General features: G+C 40.0%; 1 protein-coding gene across 1 annotated transcript; it reads left to right on the top strand.

Annotated features, from left to right (window-relative positions):
- The first annotated feature begins 10,779 nt into the window (after positions 1-10,779).
- chp2 (calcineurin-like EF-hand protein 2) lies at positions 10,780-22,702 on the top strand. The gene is made up of 7 exons (XM_028824529.2): positions 10,780-10,930; positions 13,802-13,874; positions 20,853-20,933; positions 21,836-21,960; positions 22,129-22,190; positions 22,313-22,435; positions 22,519-22,702. The coding sequence occupies exons 1-7, from the start codon at positions 10,864-10,866 to the stop codon at positions 22,570-22,572; spliced, it is 585 nt and encodes a 194-aa protein (XP_028680362.1). The 5' UTR covers positions 10,780-10,863; the 3' UTR covers positions 22,573-22,702.
- The last annotated feature ends 284 nt before the right edge of the window (positions 22,703-22,986 follow it).

Below are 22,986 nucleotides of genomic sequence, written 5' to 3'. Positions count from 1 at the left end.
TCATGTGAAGCATGAAAACAAAGAAGACTGATTTAGAAACTATTTTGTTAGGTGAATGCCCAGAGGGGGCTGGGCAGTCTTTTGGCCTTGGAACCCATGCAGATTTTGTTTTTTTTCTCCAGCTTAACTAGAGTTTTTGTTTGTTTGTTTGTTTTTTTTTCCTCCCAGCCATCTGACCTTACATTGTTTAGATGTTACTTATTCTTTAATATTATTGCCTGATCTTAATCTTTTCTTCTAACTTTCTCTTTATTATCTTGTAAAGCATTACAGGATTTTTTTGGACATTGATAATGGTACAAAGTGTAGATTATTACAGGGTTTAAATGAGTACCTAGATGTTTCTGCTGCTGTATGCAACTGAATTTCCCCTAGGGATTAATAAAGTTTATCTAATCTAACTTAATCAAGTCTAAAAGAAGTCTTCATTATGTTTTTAAATCAAGAGGATTTCAGTATGGGGTTTATAAACAATTATACTATCATGGACTACCTAGTTTATCATATCACATTCAGTTGCAGTTTATGTCCATTAACTGAAAAATAAAAACTGTTTAACACAAATACTAAAAAATGTAAACATTATTAAGTCACGGCCACATGAATTAGTAAATATCAAAATAATCAGTTTCAAACTGCTTTATTTTCCTGTGTGTTTAAACATATCCATGTCTTTATGTTTCTGAATTCTATTTTGTATTTAGTAATTTGTAAAGTTTATAACTGGTGTTTTACCTGAGAACATGTCACAGCTCTCTGCACCTACACTCAGTGAAAAGCACTATACTAAAATAAACTGAAATTAATTTTAATTTGCAAAAACTCTTTAAAGCTGCTTTTATAAAAATATATTTATCAAATAAGGTTTGACAGAAAGACACTTTTGTGAGGTTTATGACACTTGCTGTCATGAGATTGCATGAGTGTATAAACATTAGTTAGTTGATAACACTTCTAGAAAAAGTAATATCAAATGCATAATTCAAATTAATTCACATTTCTCTAACACAGCGTTTCCCAAACTCGGCCCTGGGGACCCCCAATGGCTGCAGGTTTTTGTTCCAACCAGCTTTTGTTTTTAATTGGACTCCTGGACTAATTAAGTGAACTGTTATTTCCCAAGTTCTGTGTTTTGGGAACAATATAGAAATGAGGAAACTAAGTTTGGTAAAAAAAAAAAAAAAAAAATATATATTAAAATGTACCAAGCAGTTATATAGGAATAATGTATTTTTTTTTCTTTTTAACAGTATTTTCATCTTGATTTTCATTTTACTTTTCAAGGTGTTCTAATTGTTTAATGATCCATTATTTACTAATCAGTGGGTCTGACACTAAAGTACTTGCAGCCTTTGATTATTCATTGTTGTTTGCCAGCGTGTGTGCTCTGCTCGTTTTTAATTGTCATTAATAAGATACAACGAAGGGGAAAAACTGCACAGAGAAAGGGCAAAATATAATGAAATCAACAAAAGAGAGTTAAATATTTAAATCTATAGAAAAAGCAGAAATATTTCTAAATGTCTTATAAATGTACAAATCACACCACTGTGCTTTTCTGAATGTAGAATAAAAGAAAAATAATCCCAGCTAATTAAATGAGCTCAGTGCTATCAGGTGTTGTCACTGATCAGGAATCTGGTTGGAACAAAAACCTGCAGCCACAGGGGGGCCACAGGACCGAGTTTGGGAACCACTGCTGCTAACACTTTAGTTTAGGTATTCCATAAATGCATCTATTACTCTTTTACTTTTATGTAATAAGGCCTTAACAAAGACTTCTTTTGGTCTTAATTACAAAAATAAAGCATAACTAAATAGATTATTTGTCTCTGTGCAGTGTAACATTTTAGAAGCCTTTGATACACTGGAAAAATGACTTCTGACTATGAAGGATTCACGTAATTCATACTGAAATATGCAATATCAATAGAAATATGTCACAGTGAAGCCATTTCTGACAAATCTAATGTAAATTTATTTTACTAGTTCACATAGCACAGAAGGGCGGCACGGTGGCGCAGTGGTAGCGCTGCTGCCTCGCAGTTAGGAGACCCAGGTTTGCTTCCCGGGTCCTCCCTGCATGGAGTTTGCATGTTCTCCCCGTGTTTCCTCCGGGCGCTCCAGTTTCCTCCCACAGTCCAAAGACATGCAGGTTAGGTGGATTGGTGATTCTAAATTGGCCCTAGTGTGTGCTTGGTGTGTGGGTGTGTTTGTGTGTGTACTGCGGTGGGTTGGCACCCTGCCCAGGATTGGTTCCTGCCTTGTGCCCTGTGCTGGCTAGGATTGGCTCCAGCAGACCCCTGTGACCCTCAGCGGGTTGAAAAATGGAAGGATGGCCATAGCACAGATGAATAACCCGTGTACTGATGCTTTGTAAGTGTCTGTTGTGGTGTGGAATTTTGTATATGAGTTGATAAATATTTTGCATGTCTTTATTTGTAACTTAGAGACATGTAACATTAGTGTTATATCATTGATAAGAACAGCAATGGTTTGATGTGTAACAACCACCCATCCCCCCCCCCCCCCCCAAGTCTTTAGGACTGAGTCTTTGTAGCTTTGCGACAAGGTCAGGGGAAGTGCCTTAAACCAGTATGGTAAGTGATTCTTTGCAGGATTCTCTCAATCAACCCTCACAAGAAAGCCAAATTACCTAGCTGGCAAGCATCAGCTCAAGAAATTGTTTTGGGGGCAGGTGAGAAGGTATTGTGTGCCCCATTTTTCTGATATATGGCTGTTTGGGATTGGCTTGAATCAGAGTGTCATTCTGTAGCTTGACGCCCTATTAATGTAAGGATTTAGTTGGTTGCTTTACTCCTCCCTCTCTCTCTTACACCATCATGATGAAGGAACATTTCACACACCATGGACTGAAAAGAAAACCTCACTGAAGCATAACTTGGCAGCCATATTGAGACAGGCATACAGCCTGTTCTTAATAAAGCTAGAAAATGATGATTTAACTAGAGACATTTAAAGTAACTGCAAGTCTGTGTGCCGCCTCAAACTACCGGTACACATCAGCATTTGTCAGGTTGTATGGTTGAGAATATTCACATGTACTTTACTTATTGTTATTATTTTATGAATATTACCAATAATATATTACTTACAGTTGTAACTTAAATCCTGCTTGTCTCTTCAACCTGAGCCTGGAACAGGGGAGAGTCCCGAGGCTTTGGAAAACATCTTGCATCACCCCAGTCTCAAAGGTATCACGTCCTAGTGAGCTGAATGACTTCCGGCCTGTTGCTCTGACATCAAATGTGATGAAGACCATGGAGAGGCTGCTGCTTCACCACCTGAGGCCACAGGTTCAACACGCCCTCGACCCTCTGCAGTTTGCATATCAGGAGAAGGTGAGAGCGGAGGATGCCATCATCTATTAATAAAGTATCTATCTATCTATCTATCTATCTATCTATCTATCTATCTATCTATCTATCTATCTATCTATATGCTACATCGATCCCTCTCTCACTTGGACAGAGGCAGTGGTGCTGTAAGAATTATGTTTCTAGACTTCTCTAGCGCCTTCAACACAATCCAACCTCTGCTCCTTAGGGACAAGCTGACAGAGATGGGAGTAGATTCATACCTGGTGGCATGGATCGTGGACTATCTTAAAGGCAGGCCTCAGTATGTGCGTCTTGGGAACTGCACGTCTGACATTGTGGTCAGCAACACAGGAGCGCCACAAGGGACTGTACTTTCTCCAATCCTGTTCAGCCTATATACATTGGACTTCCAACACAACTCGGAGTCCTGCCACATGCAAAAGTTTGCTGATGACACTGCTATCGTGGGCAGGAGGAGGAGTATAGGGACCTAATCAATGACTTTGTTGAATGGTACGACTCAAACCACCTACACCTGAACACCAGTAAAACCAAGGAGCTGGTGGTGGATTTTAGGAGGCCCAGACCCCTCATGGACCCCGTGATCATCAGAGGTGACTGTGTGCAGATGGTGCAGACCTATAAATACCTGGGAGTGCAGCTGGATGATAAATTAGACTGGACTGCCAATACTGATGCTCTGTGTAAGAAAGGACAGAGCCGGTTATACTTCCTTAGAAGGCTGGCATCCTTCAACATCTGCAATAAGATGCTGCAGATGTTCTATCAGACAGTTGTGGCGAGTGCCCTCTTCTACGCGGTGGTGTGCTGGGGAGGCAGCATTAAGAAGAAAGATGCCTCAAGCCTGGACAAACTGGTGAGGAAGGCAGGCTCTATTGTTGGCATGGAGCTAGACAGTTTGACATCTGTGGCAGAGCGACGGGCGCTCAGCAGGCTCCTATCAATCATGGAAAATCCACTGCATCCACTAAATAGTGTCATCTCTAGACAGAAGAGCAGCTTCAGCGACAGACTGCTGTCACTGTCCTGCTCCACTGACAGACTGAGAAGATCGTTCCTCCCCCAAACTATGCGACTCTTCAATTCCACACGGGGGGGGGGGGGGCTAAATGTTAACAATATATAAAGTTATTGTCTATTTTTACCTGCATTATTATCAATCTTTAATTTAATATTGTTTTTGTATCAGTAAGGTGTTGCTGGAGTATGTGAATTTCCCCTTGGGATTAAGATAGATAGATACTTTATATCTATCTATCTACTCTATGTAATTGCCTGAGGTTATAGATGTAGAAGGGAAGGTGGGGAAAAGTTATAAAGTACAATACCTTCTAAACAGTGGTAAGTCTGTGGGATTTGGGGTATTCTGACAAAGACTAAATATAAATAATATAAAAGGGGAAAGTAGAGTAATATAGAAATCTGCCAAGACAAAACTGTGCAATTAACACCAAAGAAGCCTGTTTTAAGAGGTCTTGTTACAGAAGAGTAAATGATTAATAGATGCAGTACCTAAACTAAAGTGTTACCCAAATTTCAAATATCACACACATGACGCTTTAACAAAATATATGAGAAAGTCATCACAATCACTGTTTGAGCAAACAGGAATATTAGAAGTGGCTGGTGAAACAATATCAAACAGAACTTTAGGATTAGACTTGTTATTTGAAATAAGATTTGGACAATAAGAGGTCATAGCAGCCGTAACCATATTATAAGTGGAAAGCAAGTCTTTAAGATAAAGTCAAGTCAAAGAAAACTTTATTGTCATCTCAACCATATACAAGTATGCAGATAGACGAAATTGAGAAGCTCAGGGTCCACAGTGTAACAACATGAAGTGCAAATAATAAATTAAAAATAGAATTAAAATTAAAACACAAACAAGACAAGACATTGTGCAAAGACAAGACAAAGAAGTAGCAGCAATATTGACGTGTAGTAAGCAATATGAACATTGATGCAATGTATGGTATTTGCAATCTAGATATATAAATATAGTCAACAGATATGTAATATAATTAATTAATAAATAAATAAATGATAGATATAAATAATACAGAAATTATCAGTGTATTATAATAAATGTTTAAGACATATGTAACCAATGACAGGTCAGAATGTTTCACAGCAGAAGGATATCAAGAATGTCAAAATACTTAAAGGTCAGTATGAGATTTTCAGTTCTTTTTTACACACACTTTAGTCTTTGCAGGAAAGTGGCTTGCATGTATAAAAGTTCTGTGTCAGCGGGTTTTTAGAGGTGGTTGAGGCCGTGTGGAAGATCCCAGGGGGCAGCATAGTGTTAAGGAGTCTGACAGCTTGGGGGTAAAAATTCTCCTGCAGTCTGGCAGATCTGGCTCTAATGCTGCAGTATCTTCTCTTGGATGGCAAAAGTGTAAAAAGTCCATGTGAGGGGTGTAAGGGGTCCTGCACAATGCTGCAGGCCTTGCAGACACTGCGTTTGTAAAATATGTCCTGTAGTGAAGGGAGTGCTGTCTTCACTATCCTTTGCAGGCGCTTGCGGTCGGATATGTTGCAAGCATTGCACCTCCAAGTTGGTAGTACTCGATAGGAGCTCAGTCTTTCCATAAGAAGGCCTGAACATGCAAATATCCTCATTCAGCCAAGGTGATGAATTTAAAGCTTCTGAATGGAGCAATTATGTTAAATATGCTACTGCACTGGTCATTAAAGACCAGGGTAGTGTCTCTACAATTACAATTGATAAAATCATCAAAACCAACAAACAGCTTAGAGTACAATGTGACGACAGGCTCATTAATAATATGAGCATGACTAGTATAATTAGAGACAATGGGATCTGGGTTAAATGACACATCAAACAAAATACATTTGTGATCACTAAAAGTAACATCCATAGGGACATGACATTCAATAGCAACACCATAAGAAAAAAAACCAAGATCAAGCCTTTAGGTGGAGCCAGAGACATGTTGTTTAAACTGAAATGCCTTAGTAACATTAATAAATTCAGAAACTGCGCTACATGAAAGATCATCAACATGAAGATTAAAATCCTCAACCATTATCACCCTGCCCAGCTTAATAACAGAAGATAAAATATCAGAAAACTCAGATACAAAAGAGCCAAAGCAGGGCCAAAGGGGGGCAATAAATTAAAACACAGTACAAAGTATTAATCTGGCCAATTCTCATCATTTTCAGTTCAAAAGAACAATGATACTCACATGCTGACAGTTAAACTTCTTCCTATGCATAGCTTCAAGTAAATCACTATGACCAGATAACCATTGTGTGCTAAGAAATTAAAAGTACTGTGGACAAAGTTCATTGAGATGTATAAATTCCATGTCACATTTCCAAGTTTCTATTACAAGCATAAAATCCACATTTTTACTACAGAAAAGGTTGTGGAGTACAAAAGACCTACTAAAAATGGAGCATGCATTGACCAAGGCCATCTTATATACAGATGAAGAAATATCAGCAGCAGACAGCTTTGGATGCCAAGGTACAGCACAAAATAGCCCAGGGCTATGCCCATGACAGGCCATGCCTCTATTTACCTTAGGCTGCAGGCAATCAGCTGGCCCATGAAAACTATCTGGAATGATGGCCCTCAGATATTCTTTAGAAGCTTGAAGCAAATTCTAGGAACAATGACCAAAATTCTATGATGTAACAGATTTGGCAGCATAAAAATGAAGACAGAGATGATCACCAACAGGATCGTTGCATCCTCGCCTGCAACCTAGCCCTCATCCCATGCATCCTGCAGTTTGACCACAGCTTGGTGTTCAAGCGGAGGTGGAAAAAAATTAGTTATTCTGCTGACACTGAACAATCAACATCACGCCTCTAACAGAAAGAGATCATAACACCAAGGCAGCATGCACACTAGGTATAGAAAATAATTCCAGTAGGTACCACAGAAAATAAACATAAACAGATAAATAATAAAATAAAAAATAACTCAAAATGTCCACAAATATATCAAACATCTCCACCAGAGGGAGGATAACAAACAATCCATCACAATCAAGCTTGTGAAAACAAAGGGGCAACAGAGAATCTTTATAAATCAAAGATTTATTTACAAAAATCAGAAAATAGAACAAAATGCTTAAAAGAGCAAAAAAAAGCCAAAAAGACCCCTTCACGGGGCAATCCACAGTAAACAAGTCCCTATACACTGCCCAAAAGGATTACTAAAGGAAACTGTTTTGAGATATTCACTTTGAGAATTTATTTCTGCTAGAAATAATTTTTCTCTGCAACATGGGAATATGGTTTTCTTTATGTTGGGTACATTTTGTGCAGTTACTCTTGCAGTATAATGTTTCCTGATTATAGTGATCATTTATTTCACAGTGTTGCATCCTTATTTCTCTTTCAATTTGTGCCACCATGTTATCATTTCCGTCACCAGGCTGCTGCTATCAGTTGCCAAGGAATGTGGTTTCAGATGGGGCCATGTCTTACATCCTCAACACGACCCCTTAAATGCCCATCAGCAATTCCTTAGTATCAGTGATTTGGATAAAAAACACAATTGAAAGTAGTATTGCTTTCAGAACATTCGTTTATCCCTCTAACTTTGATTTCTGACAGGGAGTAGATTTTGGTGCAAAAGGTTTCATCTTCACAGTTTTGACTTGTTTCTGGTTTCAATTGTGCTTCATCTCCTGGTCTTCTTCCAGCCTTTGGGTAGAATATACCCTCAATTACTCTTAACACAAAACAAAGTTAGGGGTGTATGTGAACTGCTACAAGTACTTGCAAATCCATATCAATGACAGGCTGGAGTGGTCCCATAATACTGTGGAACTAAATAAGAAAGGGCAGAGCAGACTCTTTTTTGTTAAGAGAATGTGCTCCTTTAATGTGGGTTGTGGGTTTTGACTACATTTCATCTCCTGGTCTTTTTCTGGGCTTCGGGCAAAATAGAAATAAAGCAAAAGTATCTTAAATACCAATAGATCCAAACAGAAACAGCAATACTCACAGGACTTCACAATAAACAGACAATGTTTAACTCCTGATTTTATGTTTCAGCCAGGGATCCATTCCTAGCTGGGATTCAAATTCTTGTTTTATGTCTTATGTCTTTTATGTTTTTTGATTCTTTAGTCTATGTTAATATTGTTACTTTTGTTATGTATTTGTCTTATTCTGTGTTTTTTATTTGTTTTGTGTATAATGTTATTTCTATGTATCCATACCGGTGTTACCATTTTTCATATATTTTGTGGGTGCTTCCCCAAGAGGCGACGCCATCTGCTCATTTCCATCAAGGGCTATAAGTAAGACTATGATGCTAGGCAATTCCCTCTATTCAAAAAGGCCAATAAAAAAAATAAATAAATAGATAGCTAAACATAACATATTTTTTCAAGGAATTTGCCGAATAGAAATCTAGAAAGAAAAAAATTGTTACTGTGATTGCATGATTAGTTTTCTATATGACTAACATTTATGAGAACAATCTTCTAGATTTGATTGTGATATTCAACTTATCAGTTCTGAACAGTAACTTGAGAATATGATTAACAAGGATTTTCTATTTTATCTGTGTGATATCACAGTTTCATTTTTATAAACTGTAAATCATACCATGGAAAATATAGAAAATAATAAAATGACTGATGTAACACAATTCAATGTCTGCTTTCTGTTATTAATATTACAATACACATTAATGAAAATCCACTTTAATAAAAGGGTAACTGTTATGTGGAGTTTGCATGTTCTCCCCGTGTCTGCGTGGGTTTCCTCCGGGCGCTCCGGTTTCCTCCCACAGTCCAAAGATATGCAGGTTAGGTGGATTGGCGATTCTAAATTGGCCCTAGTGTGTGCTTGGTGTGTGGATGTGTTTGTGTGTGTCCTGCGGTGGGTTGGCACCCTGCCCGGGATTGGTTCCCTGCCTTGTGCCCTGTGTTGGCTGGGATTGGCTCCAGCAGACCCCCGCGACCCTGTGTTCGGATTCAGCGGGTTGGAAAATGGATGGATGGATGGATGGATGTTATGTGTCCATTCAGTTGCTATGCCTCTGTCATTCCAATAGATGGCGCATCACAGACATTAACACTGCTTTTACGATGCCACACCAAACGCCATATAACAGAGACGTATGCATTACATGACGCACTGCAAACATTAATGCAGAGGTCTTTGTTGATTATTTAGGTTTCAACCAAGATTGGACAAGTAGCACAGCTAGTGACATATAGAACAATATATGATGTATCCACTCAAATCCATGCCGCAGTAGTTTTAAAGTAGTTGCATTAATTGTACATTCAAATAAATAAAAAATAATAACCTACAAAATATTTTACCCTGTATTTAAATTTCAAGGGGCCTGTTCATGTTTCTGAAATAAAGTATTTACAGTGGCCTATTACACAAAAATAAAACATTTGACGTAGAAAAAACGTATCTAAAAAATTCTATAGTCAATTAAATCTACCTACATTTTTATTATTTTTTTCTTGAGGTCTTTACATTTCTTTTCCTTAACATTATTTGGTGTGGGCGGAGGAGGGTAATATACTAGCTATGCCATTAAGTCAGAGGTATTTTTTGATTAAAGCTGGGACCCTTCAATCTAAATAAAAATGCTAAGTGAGATTAAACATCCCTTACCCTGGCATGCAAATCATTTAACCGTTTGAGTATATAATTACTCAGTCTCCTACAGTTATTTTATTTATACTTTTAATATTTTACATTGCTATCTTCTGATCATATTGTGTATTCTTGGGCATATGCATTATTAGCTTTTGTTAAGTAAATAGTAACAAAATCATTGAAACTTTGCCGTATTTATTATAATCAAAGTTTTAAAATCTTCAGAACATACCTTCATTTTTTTGTTGGAAAAAGGTGTTGGACTATACAATAATACAATTGCATAAAGATACACTTGTGTCAAATGTAACATGCCGGGCTTTCATTAAACACAATTCAGAATTCTGTAACCCAGCACACGACCAAATTCTTTAAAGCTTATAATCTGGTTACTTCATAACGTCCCCGTCATTCTGGGAGTGGGAACGACTAATACAATTTTCATCTAAACATTACGGTATCTTAGATGTAAGTTTCAGACAGCGTTGCAATAACGTTGTTTATTTTTATTTTTTTTGCTCGGTATAAAATAAGTAGGTAAACTCTTAACAATCAATGCTAGTGAGCTGGAGGAAAACACACAGATTGTGCACTATGCACTATAAAAAAACATTACAGATTGTGCCTAGCATCTCCTGCCGCCATTACGTCTAGTTCTTTCGGCTCTCCGTATAAACAGTTGGCTGAGTTAAATAGAAATTGTCACTTGATGAAAAGTTCAGAAGAAACCCAGCAGCCCGTGGACGCCGGTAGTGCGCAGATTCGCCAGTGACGTCATTGTAACCAGTGTAGCGTCATTGGTTCTATCAGCTTGATGGATGTTTAAACGCCCGCCCTAAAACGAACTCGGTTGCACAGCTCGTAGAGAAGAGGCCGCGAGCCGATGGGTGCTACTGGGTCGGCGGTGTCGCGCGTCCCTGGGGCGGATGAGATTCAAAAGGAAACGGGCTGTAAGTGTGGGTGTACCGGGGACTCAGGCCGTACAGGGCATCGGAAAAACTCAGTAGGCCGAGGAATAACGGTTTGCATCAGAGAAAAAGTAATTGAAAAGAGCTGACAAAGACATGAAAAGTCCGTGTGCAGAGATTGTTAACTTGTAAGCGCACTTATTACACAATCAACAATGACAATAGAGAACAACACATGGGGGTCTACGACAAAATATTGCAATAGCAACATAAAGGTAAAGTTGAATAGAAAGAAATCTATTAGTGTAATAAGAGGCATGCGTAAATTTGAGTCAAAAGAAGAAAGTTAAATACATTGTGTCTGCAACAAATATTCAAAAAAAGTTAAGGTAAAGAAAAAGAAAAGGGGAAAGAGTGAAGGTAGTCATATACTTAGAAAGTAAATAAGGAGAAGATGTGCAAAACTGTTATTTTTACCTCAAATCCTGTGTCTACAGAAATTTTCTCCCAACCAGGCTCTGAATCAGTTGCTTTAATAATGAAATGCCATTTCCATTTATATTTTTATTAAAACAAGACCAAAACACCAATATAAGAGAAGATGTTTTCCAAAGGTATATAGAGAGAAAAGCCAAGCAAAATGACACATTTTATTGGCTAACTAAAAAGATTACAATATGCAAGCTTTCGAGGCAACTCAGGCCCCTTCTTCAGGCAAGCCTTCAGGTTAGCCAATAAAAGGTGTCATTTTGCTTGGCATTTCTCTACATTCATAATGGCTAACACGGTACAACACCCAAGTACTACAAAGGTATATAGTAAGTATTAGTGTGTGTTTTGTACACAGGTGGACTTTCTTGTTTGTTTTGATAAAACTTTGTTTAGATGTATATTGTATTACTAAATGATATGTATGATAATGAAAGTATGTGGTAAACTGCACAGGAATTGCATCTTCTCTTAAGCATTCATTAATTTTTCAATCCTGCTAATTCAAACTTTATTGTCAAAGGATGATGGTTAGTTGTAAGACACACTCATATCTATAACCAACTAATAGTCACCAGTTTACCTACTTGCCTGACTTTGGGATGTAGGTGGAAAACTGTCGTACTTGGAGAAAAATTCATGCTGGCATGTTGAAAATGTGTAAACTCAACACAAACATTAAACGGGTCACATGTAAATAAAAAGATAAGTTAGTGAATGTAGAGTTCTGTTTCTTTGTGCTCACTTGATTTGCTGTTTTTGTTGCAACTAGTGTTCTTCTCATTAAACTATCATTTTGAAAAATAAAAATGCTATCTGTGGCCCTCACCAGTATAAAAAGTTTTGACAATGGATGGGATCAAAATTAAATTTTTCTTGCCTCGGATTATTATTATGTAGTTTGAAGCAGTCTTAAGTGGGTTGTACAACAATGGAGTTTATTTTTTTTAACTGCAGTGCTTCTGCAGCAGATTCAAGACATAGTGTCATCTGTTAGATGTGACACTGACTATGCTGTCAAATGTATAGGTAACATTAAAAGCAGTGATGTGACAGTAACCAGCTTTTTTAGAACTGGTTTATTATTCAAAATATAAGAAGACAGCTGCAATTCAAGCACAAAGAGAAATTAGGTTTTAAAAATTGGAGTTGAGAAGCTTTGTTTTGAAAGCAATAAAAAACCTTACTTAAAAATATGTTGGCTTAATTTAAAACAATTATTTGATTTCTTTTCAATTTATGCATATTTATAAGTAAAGTAGGAAATACTCAGACCTCTTATTTTTGAAGAAAGGTGGTTCATGTGCAATTTACGAAAAACAGCACCCCAGGTCACTTTGCTAAAGGTGTCACCATCTTTCATGCCGTAATGGTGTGTATGGCTGTGTTTTGTGCTCAGAATGCATGACTTGTATTTGTGATAAAAACTAGCAGTCAACCTGTGTAATGTGCTTCACTGTCAGCAGATATCACCAAGGTTGTTTTCCTGTCAGTCATGCCACATGCCTGCACTGCAACTTGCCATGAGAAGGACCCAAAGCCTAAAAACTTGGTGGAAGTAGCCCACACCTCCAACTCTTTGGTCCTATAGGACTTGCTTTGGCACTCGCAGTTTATGGCCTGCATTTGCAATGACAACAATCAGTCAGCCTGTGCAATGTGGTTCACTGTAAGCAGATGTCACCGTGGTTCTTTTTCCATCAGTTGTGTTGTGTGCCATTGTGCATAGGTGTGCCACTGCCTGCTGTGAGAAGGACTTGAAGACAATTATGTGGCTGAGGTTGCTGGAAACTTCCATTCTTGGGTCGCGTTACGATCAAAGTTCAAGGCTCAGTGGTTTGCAAGTTTTTGTGTGACAAATAACCCTTAGTGGATTCAATTATTTATATATATATAAAATTCTAAGGTCAGTTTCATGAAAGCTTTCATGTACACATTTCACTACCAGTGTTTACATTGATTTCTTATACATCTTAATACGAGCTAGATATAAAATTTCTTCTGTCTCTTTTTCCACATGGTCCAGGGAGGGGCAGTATGGTGTCTGGCTTTTCTGCATTATTTCTTTTTGAGTTTGTTTTGAATCCTAGCCTTGTGGAATTTGCATACTCTCTATGTATTAGCATGGATTTTATTACAGTTTGATCTACAAGTTTCTCTCTTTAGGTGTGTGCCTTATCATAACTTGGTGCCCAGTCCAGGGTTGGCCTTGCCTTGCATCTAAAGTTACTGTGATAGTGTTTGCTCCCTTTGAGCCTTCAATTGCATTAAGCAGGCTGGGAAATGAATGGATTATACAAGAATCCATTTAATTAAGCTCTTATGATAACAATAGGCTTGGAATCTGAAGAGGAAACTGATATGGCAAAAAGTAATCCTTAACTTTTTTTTAATTTAATGTTTGAATTCCTATTTTGATTCCAGTCTCTTCTGCACATATCTATCGACTGTATGACAGATTCCAAGTACTGGACAAAGACGACAATGGTGTGCTCAGGTAAGCTTTCATTATGTGCTATAAGAAGGAATTTTAGTTTATAAGTGTATTAATAATACTTTTCTGAAACAGGCAAAAATTTGTTTTGTTTCTGCATTTGACAGGATGAAATTTTACTTTACATGAATTATATAAATCAAGGATGAGACTAAAGTTGAAGTATCAACTGGTGTGCATCTGTCATCAACATCAGTATAGATTGACTTGGACAAAATTCAGATTTGTGAAAAATGGAGATTAACATACAGTAAATAAATGTAAAACCTTGCACAAAAACAGGAATATTAGATTTGGTTACAAAATGGAGTATGCTTTATGAGAAATATTCATTACTCTCCTTAGCAAGATGGTGTACACAGTCAGTTAAAAGAGCTAATGTAATATTAGGTTATGTAGTGCACTGTGTAGTGTATGAGTTAAAATGGAAATTATATAATGCATTTATGAGGCTACATCTACAATATACCTAGTTTAGACTCTGTAATATAAGAAAGACATAACTGGATTAAAGAATAAGTTCTGTTTTTTTCCATGTTAAAATTATTTTTTCAAAACATGGTATTTACACATTTGTCACATCAAATTATACTCCGATGTTAAGTGTTTTTGATAAATTAAAAAAACAAAAATATCTTGCTTGCACTGCCTTTTTATATAGAGACATGAGGCTTGGTGCACAACTGAAAATAAATGCCTAAAAATTACCAAATACTTCCACTTTGAAGTGGCAAAAGTTTGGATGTAAGAAAACAGGCCATCCATGTTTCAGGAATCTAAAGGGATATGGAAATAATAATAATTTTATTACATATTCCTGGTACAGTTTTTCTTAAGATAAGGATAGTTTTTCTACTTGCTTATGCGAGTAAATTCAGACAGAGGCCATTTATCTGTTCACATCCTCCTAGATCTGAGTGCCGCATTTGATACCATTGATCACAATATTCTTAGAAATCGCCTTAGTCAATGGGTGGGCCTCTCTGGCAGTGTCTTAAATTGGTTTGAATCCTACCTGGCAGGGAGAAAATTCTTCGTTAGTTGTGGTAATTATACTTCAAAGACACAAGATATCCTATATGGTGTTCCACAAGGCTCTATCCTGGGTCTGCTGCTCTTCTCAATCTACATGCTTCCATTAGGTCAGATTATCTCGGGCACAACGTGAGCTACCACAGCTATACTGATGACACACAGCTGTATTCATCAATTGCACCTGATGACCCCACGATTCCCTTGATTCACTAACACAATGTCTGACTTGTGTTTCTAAATGGATGAATAGTAATTTTCTCAAACTAAATAAAGAGAAAACTGAAATTTTAGTGATTGGCAATAATGGATACAATGAGGTTATTAGAAATAAACTCGATGCATTAGGATTAAAAGTCAAGACGGAGGTAAAAAAAACTTAGGGGTAACTGTTGACTGTAACCTGAATTTTAAATCGCATATTAATCTGATCACTAGGACAGCATTTTTTCACTTAAGAAACATAGCAAAAGTTAGACCTCTTATATCATTGAAAGATGCTGAGAAATTAGTTCACACTTTTGTTTTCAGTCGACTAGATTACTGTAACGCACTCCTCTCAGGACTACCCAAAAAAGACATAAATCGTTTGCAACTAGTACAGAATGCAGCTGCTAGAATCCTAACTAGGAAAAGAAAATTCGAGCACATTTTTCCAGTTTTGATGTCACTACACTTGTTACCTGTGTCATTCAGAATTGACTTTAAAATACTGCTTATGGTTTATAAAGCCTTAAATAATCTCACTCCATCTTATATATCGGAATGTTTGACACCATCCATCCATCCATCCATCCATTGTCTCCCGCTTATCCGAGGTCGGGTCGCGGGGGCAGCAGCTTGAGCAGAGATGCCCAGACTTCCCTCTCCCCGGCCACTTCTTCTAGCTCTTCCGGGAGAATCCCAAGGCGTTCCCAGGCCAGTCGAGAGACATAGTCCCTCCAGCGTGTCCTGGGTCTTCCCCGGGGCCTCCTCCCGGTTGGACGTGCCCGGAACACCTCACCAGGGAGGCGTCCAGGAGGCATCCTGATCAGATGCCCAAGCCACCTCATCTGACTCCTCTCGATGCGGAGGAGCAGCGGCTCTACTCTGAGCCCCTCCCGGATGACTGAGCTTCTCACCCTATCTTTAAGGGAAAGCCCAGACACCCTGCGGAGGAAACTCATTTCAGCCGCTTGTATTCGCGATCTCGTTCTTTCAGTCACTACCCATAGCTCATGACCATAGGTGAGGGTAGGAACATAGATCGACTGGTAAATTGAGAGCTTCGCCTTGCGGCTCAGCTCCTTTTTCACCACGACAGACCGATGCAATGCCCGCATTACTGCGGATGCCGCACCGATCCGCCTGTCGATCTCACGCTCCATTCTTCCCTCACTCGTGAACAAGACCCCGAGATACTTGAACTCCTCCACTTGGGGCAGGATCTCGCTACCAACCCTGAGAGGGCACTCCACCCTTTTCCGGCTGAGGACCATGGTCTCGGATTTGGAGGTGCTGATTCTCATCCCAGCCGCTTCACACTCGGCTGCGAACCGATCCAGAGAGAGCTGAAGATCACGGCCTGATGAAGCAAACAGGACAACATCATCTGCAAAAAGCAGTGACCCAATCCTGAGCCCACCAAACCGGACCCCCTCAACACCCTGGCTGCGCCTAGAAATTCTGTCCATAAAAGTTATGAACAGAATCGGTGACAAAGGGCAGCCCTGGCGGAGTCCAACTCTCACTGGAAACGGGTTCGACTTACTGCCGGCAATGCGGACCAAGCTCTGGCACCGATCGTACAGGGACTGAACAGCCCTTATCAGGGGGGCCGGTACCCCATACTCTCGGAGTACCCCCCACAGGATTCCCCGAGAGACACGGTCGAATGCCTTTTCTAAGTCCACAAAACACATGTAGACTGGTTGGGCAGACTCCCATGCACCCTCCAGGACCCTGCTAAGGGTATAGAGCTGGTCCACTGTTCCGCGACCAGGACGAAAACCACACTGTTCCTCCTGAATCCGAGGCTCGACTATCCGGCGGACCCTCCTCTCCAGGACCCCTGAATAGACTTTTCCAGGGAGGCTGAGGAGTGTGATCCCTCTGTAGTTGGAACACACCCTCCGATCCCCCTTCTTAAAGAGGGGGACCACCACCCCGGTCTGCCAATCCAGAGGCATTGTCCCTGATGTCCATGCGATGTTGCAGAGGCGTGTCAGCCAAGACAGTCCTACAACATCCAGAGCCTTGAGGAACTCCGGGCGTATCTCATCCACCCCCGGGGCCCTGCCACCAAGGAGTTTTTTGACCACCTCGGTGACCTCAGTCCCAGAGATGGGGGAGCCCACCTCTGAGTCCCCAGGCTCTGCTTCCTCATTGGAAGGCATGTTAATGGGATTGAGGAGGTCTTCGAAGTATTCCCCCCACCGACCCACAACGTCCCGAGTCGAGGTCAGCAGCGCACCATCCCCACCATATACAGTGTTGACACTGCACTGCTTCCCCTTCCTGAGACGCCGGATGGTGGACCAGAATCTCCTCGAAGCCGTCCGAAAGTCATTCTCCATGGCCTCCCCAAACTCCTCCCACGCCCGAGTTTTTGCCTCAGCAACCACCAAAGCCGCATTCCGCTTGGCCTGCCGGTACCTATCAGCTGCCTCCGGGGTCCCACAGGACAAAAGGGTCCTGTAGGACTCCTTCTTCAGCTTGACGGCATCCTTCACCGCCGGTGTCCACCAGCGGGTTCGGGGATTGCCGCCACGACAGGCACCGACCACCTTACGGCCACAGCTCCGGTCAGCTGCCTCAACAATAGAGGCATGGAACATGGCCCATTCGGACTCAATGTCCCCCACCTCCCTCGGGATGTGGTCGAAGTTCTGCCGGAGGTGGGAGTTGAAGCTACTTCTGACAGGGGGCTCTGCCAGACATTCCCAGCAGACACTCACAACACGTTTGGGCCTACCACGCCTGACCGGCATCCTCCCCCACCATCGAAGCCAACTCACCACCAGGTGGTGATCAGTTGACAGCTCCGCCCCTCTCTTCACCCGAGTGTCCAAGACATGTGGCCGCAAGTCCGACGACACGACCACAAAGTCGATCATCGAACTGAGGCCTAGGGTGTCCTGGTGCCAAGTGCACATATGAACACCCCTATGCTTGAACATGGTGTTCGTTATGGACAATCCGTGACGAGCACAGAAGTCCAATAACAAAACACCGCTCGGGTTGAGATCAGGGGGGCCATTCCTCCCAATCACGCCCTTCCAGGTCTCACTGTCATTGCCCACGTGAGCATTGAAGTCTCCCAGCAGAACGAGGGAGTCCCCAGAAGGTATGCCCTCTAGCACCCCCTCCAGGGACTCCAAAAAGGGTGGGTACTCCGAACTGCTGTTCGGTGCATACGCACAAACAACAGTTAGGACCCGTCCCCCCACCCGAAGGCGAAGGGAGGCTACCCTCTCGTCCACCGGGGTAAACCCCAATGTACAGGCTCCAAGTTGGGGGGCAATAAGTATACCCACACCTGCTCGGCGCTTCTCACCGGGGGCAACTCCAGAGTGGTAGAGAGTCCAGCCCCTCTCAAGGAGATTGGTTCCAGAGTCCAAGCTGTGCGTCGAGGTGAGTCCGACTATATCTAGCCGGAACCTCTCAACTTCGCGCACTAGCTCAGGCTCCTTCCCCTTCAGAGAGGTGACATTCCACGTCCCAAGAGCCAGTTTCTGTAGCCGAGGATCGGACCGCCAAGGTCCCCGCCTTCGGCCACCACCCAACTCACACTGCACCCGACCTCCTTGGCCCCTCCCATAGGTGGTGAGCCCATGGGAAGGGGGACCCACGTTGCCTCTTCGGGCTGTGCCCGGCCGAGCCCCATGGGTGCAGGCCCGGCCACCAGGCGCTCGCCATCGAGCCCCACCTCCAGGCCTGGCTCCAGAGTGGGGCCCCGGTGACCCGCGTCCGGGCAAGGGAAAACGCCGTCCAAAATTGTTTTTCTTCATAGGAGGTTTGTTTAACCGCTCTTTGTCTCATCCCTCACCTAGGACCAGTTTGCCTTGGGTGGCCCTACCAGGGGCATAAAGCCCCGGACAACAGAGCTCCTAGGATCATTGGGACACGCAAACCCCTCCACCACGATAAGGTGACACCCTATATTCCAAATTGTAACCTTGGATCCTCAAATGAGTGTCTACTTAGAATTCCAAGAGCTAAACTTAAAAGAAGTGGTGAGGCGGTCTTCTGCTGTTATGCACCTAAAATCTGGAATAGTTTACCAATAGGAATTTGCCAGGCTAATGCAGTGGAGCACTTTAAAAAAAACTGCTGAAAACACATTACTTTAACATGGCCTTCTCATAACTTCACTTTAATTTAATCCTGATACTCTGTATATTCAATTCATTATAATAAATATTCATGGTGGCTCTAAAATCCGTACTAACCCCTACTCTCTCTTCTGTTTCTTTTCCCGTTTTTTGTGGTGGCAACCTGCGCCACCATCACCTAATCAAAGCACCATGATATTCCTACATTGATGGATTAAAAGCCAGAAGTCTACATGACCATCATCATCGAGTCCTTCCAGTGGGAACCCTAAATACAAAGAGGACTGTTTCATTTATATTAGGTAGAATGCCCAGAGGGGGCTGGGCGGTCTCATGGTCTGGAACCTCTACAGATTTTATTTTTTTCTCTCCAGCCTTCTGGAGTTTTTTTTTTGTTTTTTCAGTCCCCCCGGCCATCGGACTTTACTCTTACTCTATGATAATTAGTGTTGTCTTATTTTAATTCCTACTTTGTCTTTTATTTTTCTTTTCTTCGTCATGTAAAGCACTTTGAGCTAATTATTTGTATGAAAATGTGCTATATAAATAAATGTTGTTGTTGTTATGTGATGGCAGGGACCTTCATAGGAGGAGTTCTCATACAAATAAGTAAATCGACATGACACCAAGCACATGACAGGAAAAGTTTACTATGATGTAGTCTTTTGAGAGGAAACATCGCCCCTTGGGAGTGGAAGATTATTGTGGAGGAAGGCAAGTGCCAAGCTAATGTACACGGCAGGTCTTCTTTTTAAACGGCTAAATGTCATAACATTGGTGCTTTGTTTTTCTCAAGACGCAGATCAATGCCTGATACCTTTCTTGGCTTGAAAAACTGACACATTCTTCAAGTTTTTAAGTTTTTATTTTTGGTGGTACTCCAAGGCCTCCAATATAAAATGTATTTTTAAAAAGTTTTTTTTTTTTAACTTGCAGAATACGAATACGAATTTTTTAAAACAGTGTCACGTGGCAAATGCATACTGTATATTCCATGTTTGTGAAGAAATAGCTTTGACTTGAAAAATACTGAACTTATCCTTTAAGGAGAGTTCAGAAAAGAGCTTTTGGATTAATTTCAGGACTGTAAAGCATACATTATGATGAAAAATTGAAGAGGTTGAATCATCAGCTTATAGAACTGAAAAGTAAGGTGTGACATAATAAAAGTTCTTAAAATTATGAAAAGAATAAATCGACTGAATGTCACCTTTACATTACATACATTCTTCACTAAGAACACAGAAACATAGATTGAAGGCAGTTAAGATAAAATTCTACCATGAGTTTTATGAAATATTTTTTCATAGAGTACTATACTATATATGGCGCAAGTCAGCAAGTAGTCCTAAATCTTATGGGCCTTCAAATCTTGCCCATATTTTGGAAACATTACGTAAATAAGAATTGACAAAATATGTTTAACTGAATGGCTTTCTTGCATTGAGTTTTTCATATGTCATTATTACTGATTGACTTAACTAGAATGTGGTACATATTATTTCTTGTATTTGAGTTAAAGTAGGAAAAACCTGTTTAATGTTTTGAAGGGTCTGAGGTAGTCTGAAAGAAGGACTGAAGGGTGCATGGAAAGTTTTTACATGAATTGTTTATGCATTGCTAATTTATCACTTAGCCGTAGAGATCTCCAAAGCATTGGTGAGCTTGCAGTAAACCCACTGGGGGACAGGATCATAGATGCATTTTTTCCTAATGGGTAAGTTAAGAAATATCTAATAAAACAGATTTTTTAGTTAAAGTTATTTACACTTTGTTGGAATATTCACCATCTGTACTGTATAATAATGGGATTATAACATGTGCAGAACAGAGGTATGGTAGTTAGTGCTGCTCCCCTGGAGTCCTTTGTTGAAATACCAGCTTGTAATAATGCCTGTGTGGAGTTTTCTTGTAATGTTTTCACAGGTTTCTCCTACAGGTACTATTAACTTTCTCCCTCATTCCGCAGATGTGCTTGTTAGGTTAATTATTGAGTGCAAGGATATGCAAGGTTGCTTCCTACCATGTGCCTGATGCTGCTGTTACTAGCTATAGTTGGGACTGTAGTATTCTAATAAGACAGCATAACCCTTAACTGTATAAGATAAACACCATTTAGGATTATCATAAATTATTTGAAAATTTTAGAAGTGGAAAATTCTTTTAAATAGTCTTCATATTTAAAATATGTTTTATTATGTCTGTGTCTTGTTGTATTGTATAACTAGGAGGTACTGTAGTTTAGCGTCTTTGTTATGTGAGTCTGTGAAGGTTGCAACATATTCACAGTCATTGAAAACAGGAGAAAAGCAATAGAGTGAGTCTTGACAAAGTGAAAAGGGTTATATCTTTTATCTAAAAAGAAGTGAGGAATGTGGCGGAATGAGCATGGTTTGCTGATATTCATTCTGATATATTATGATTTGTTCTAGACAACATCTATTCAATCTTAACTGTGCTTCTGAGTTTCGATTGTCAATTATTTTTCCTAGTCTTTAAAAGAAAGAATACCGTACAGAAGTGGTTAATGAAATATCTAAATGCATACAAGTCTTCTGTGATTGAATAAGTGAGTGTTAAAGTTAATGTGAGGAGTTTACCAGAAATCCTGTTTTCCAGGGTGGAGACAATTGACTTCCGTTCATTTGTCAGAATCCTTGCTCATTTCCGGCCCACAGAAGAGAACCGACAGAGGGAACCTAATGCATCAGAGCCACTCAACAGTAGGAACAGCAAGTTAAAGTGTTAGTAATGATGCACTTAAAACTGGTAAATGCTGTTAACAAGTGTTCAGTTTCATTTTACATGCCAGCAACATCCTGAAAAAGAAAGTAATTGGATCTCTGTTTTTGTCTGGAGATGTGCAGCTGGTTAACTAAGGCATAATAACTGCATTTTTTCATGTTTTTCAGTTGCATTTCAGTTGTATGACCAAGACAAGGATGGTAAAATCTCTAGAGCTGAACTTTTGCAGGTAAGCACTGCTGCTAAGGAAAGGGATATCAGCAGCTTGCAAGTTGATCTTTGTGATACAGAGAAAGACCTTCAGTGCACGTTGGTTAGGTTTCTAAACTGTGTAATTACGATGATCTTCAGGTTTTACGAATGATGGTTGGGGTGGAGGTTACAGATGAGCAACTGGAAAGCATAGCTGACCGAACAATCCAGGAGGCTGATCTGGATGGGGACGGAACTATCTCCTTTGAGGAGTTCAAGAAGGTAACTTTTGGCTGTATTTTTAGCTTCTGCTTCATTCTATAGTATAAATGAACATTATAAACTTGATGTAATTTATTTTTTAGTCACTGGAAAAAGTGAATATTGAGCAGAAGATGAGTATACGCTTTTTGCGATAGAGAGCATTGCTTCCGGGATGTACATGGAGAGTGACTTCACAGCAACTTCACAAAGATCCAAAGCATCCATTTATGTCCAGATTTCATCTCATGTGGTGACTCCCCTAATAATAAATAAGTATTGAACAAAGCTGATTTGCTTCATTTTTTCTGTGAGAAAAGTCAAACCTCCCAGATCAGACTGAATTACAGTTCAGAGCTCTATCATACATATTTTTGGAATTGATATTTTACATGATGGTAATTCGTTTTTCTTAAGATAATGGACAAGTAAATAAAAACTTTGATTTCATAAAACTCACAAGAAGAATAGCACACTGACACTAAACACAACACTTTCTAACATTTTTCTTTATCTCTCTCTCTCTCCTTTTAATTACGCTATGGCGAGTAGTGTTAACAAAGCCTCCACCA

This window comes from Erpetoichthys calabaricus, chromosome 18 (genome assembly GCF_900747795.2).
Source record: "Erpetoichthys calabaricus chromosome 18, fErpCal1.3, whole genome shotgun sequence".
NCBI lineage: Eukaryota > Metazoa > Chordata > Cladistia > Polypteriformes > Polypteridae > Erpetoichthys > Erpetoichthys calabaricus.
Note: the sequence above shows the minus strand (reverse complement) of the source record. Positions and strands in the feature narration are given on the sequence as shown.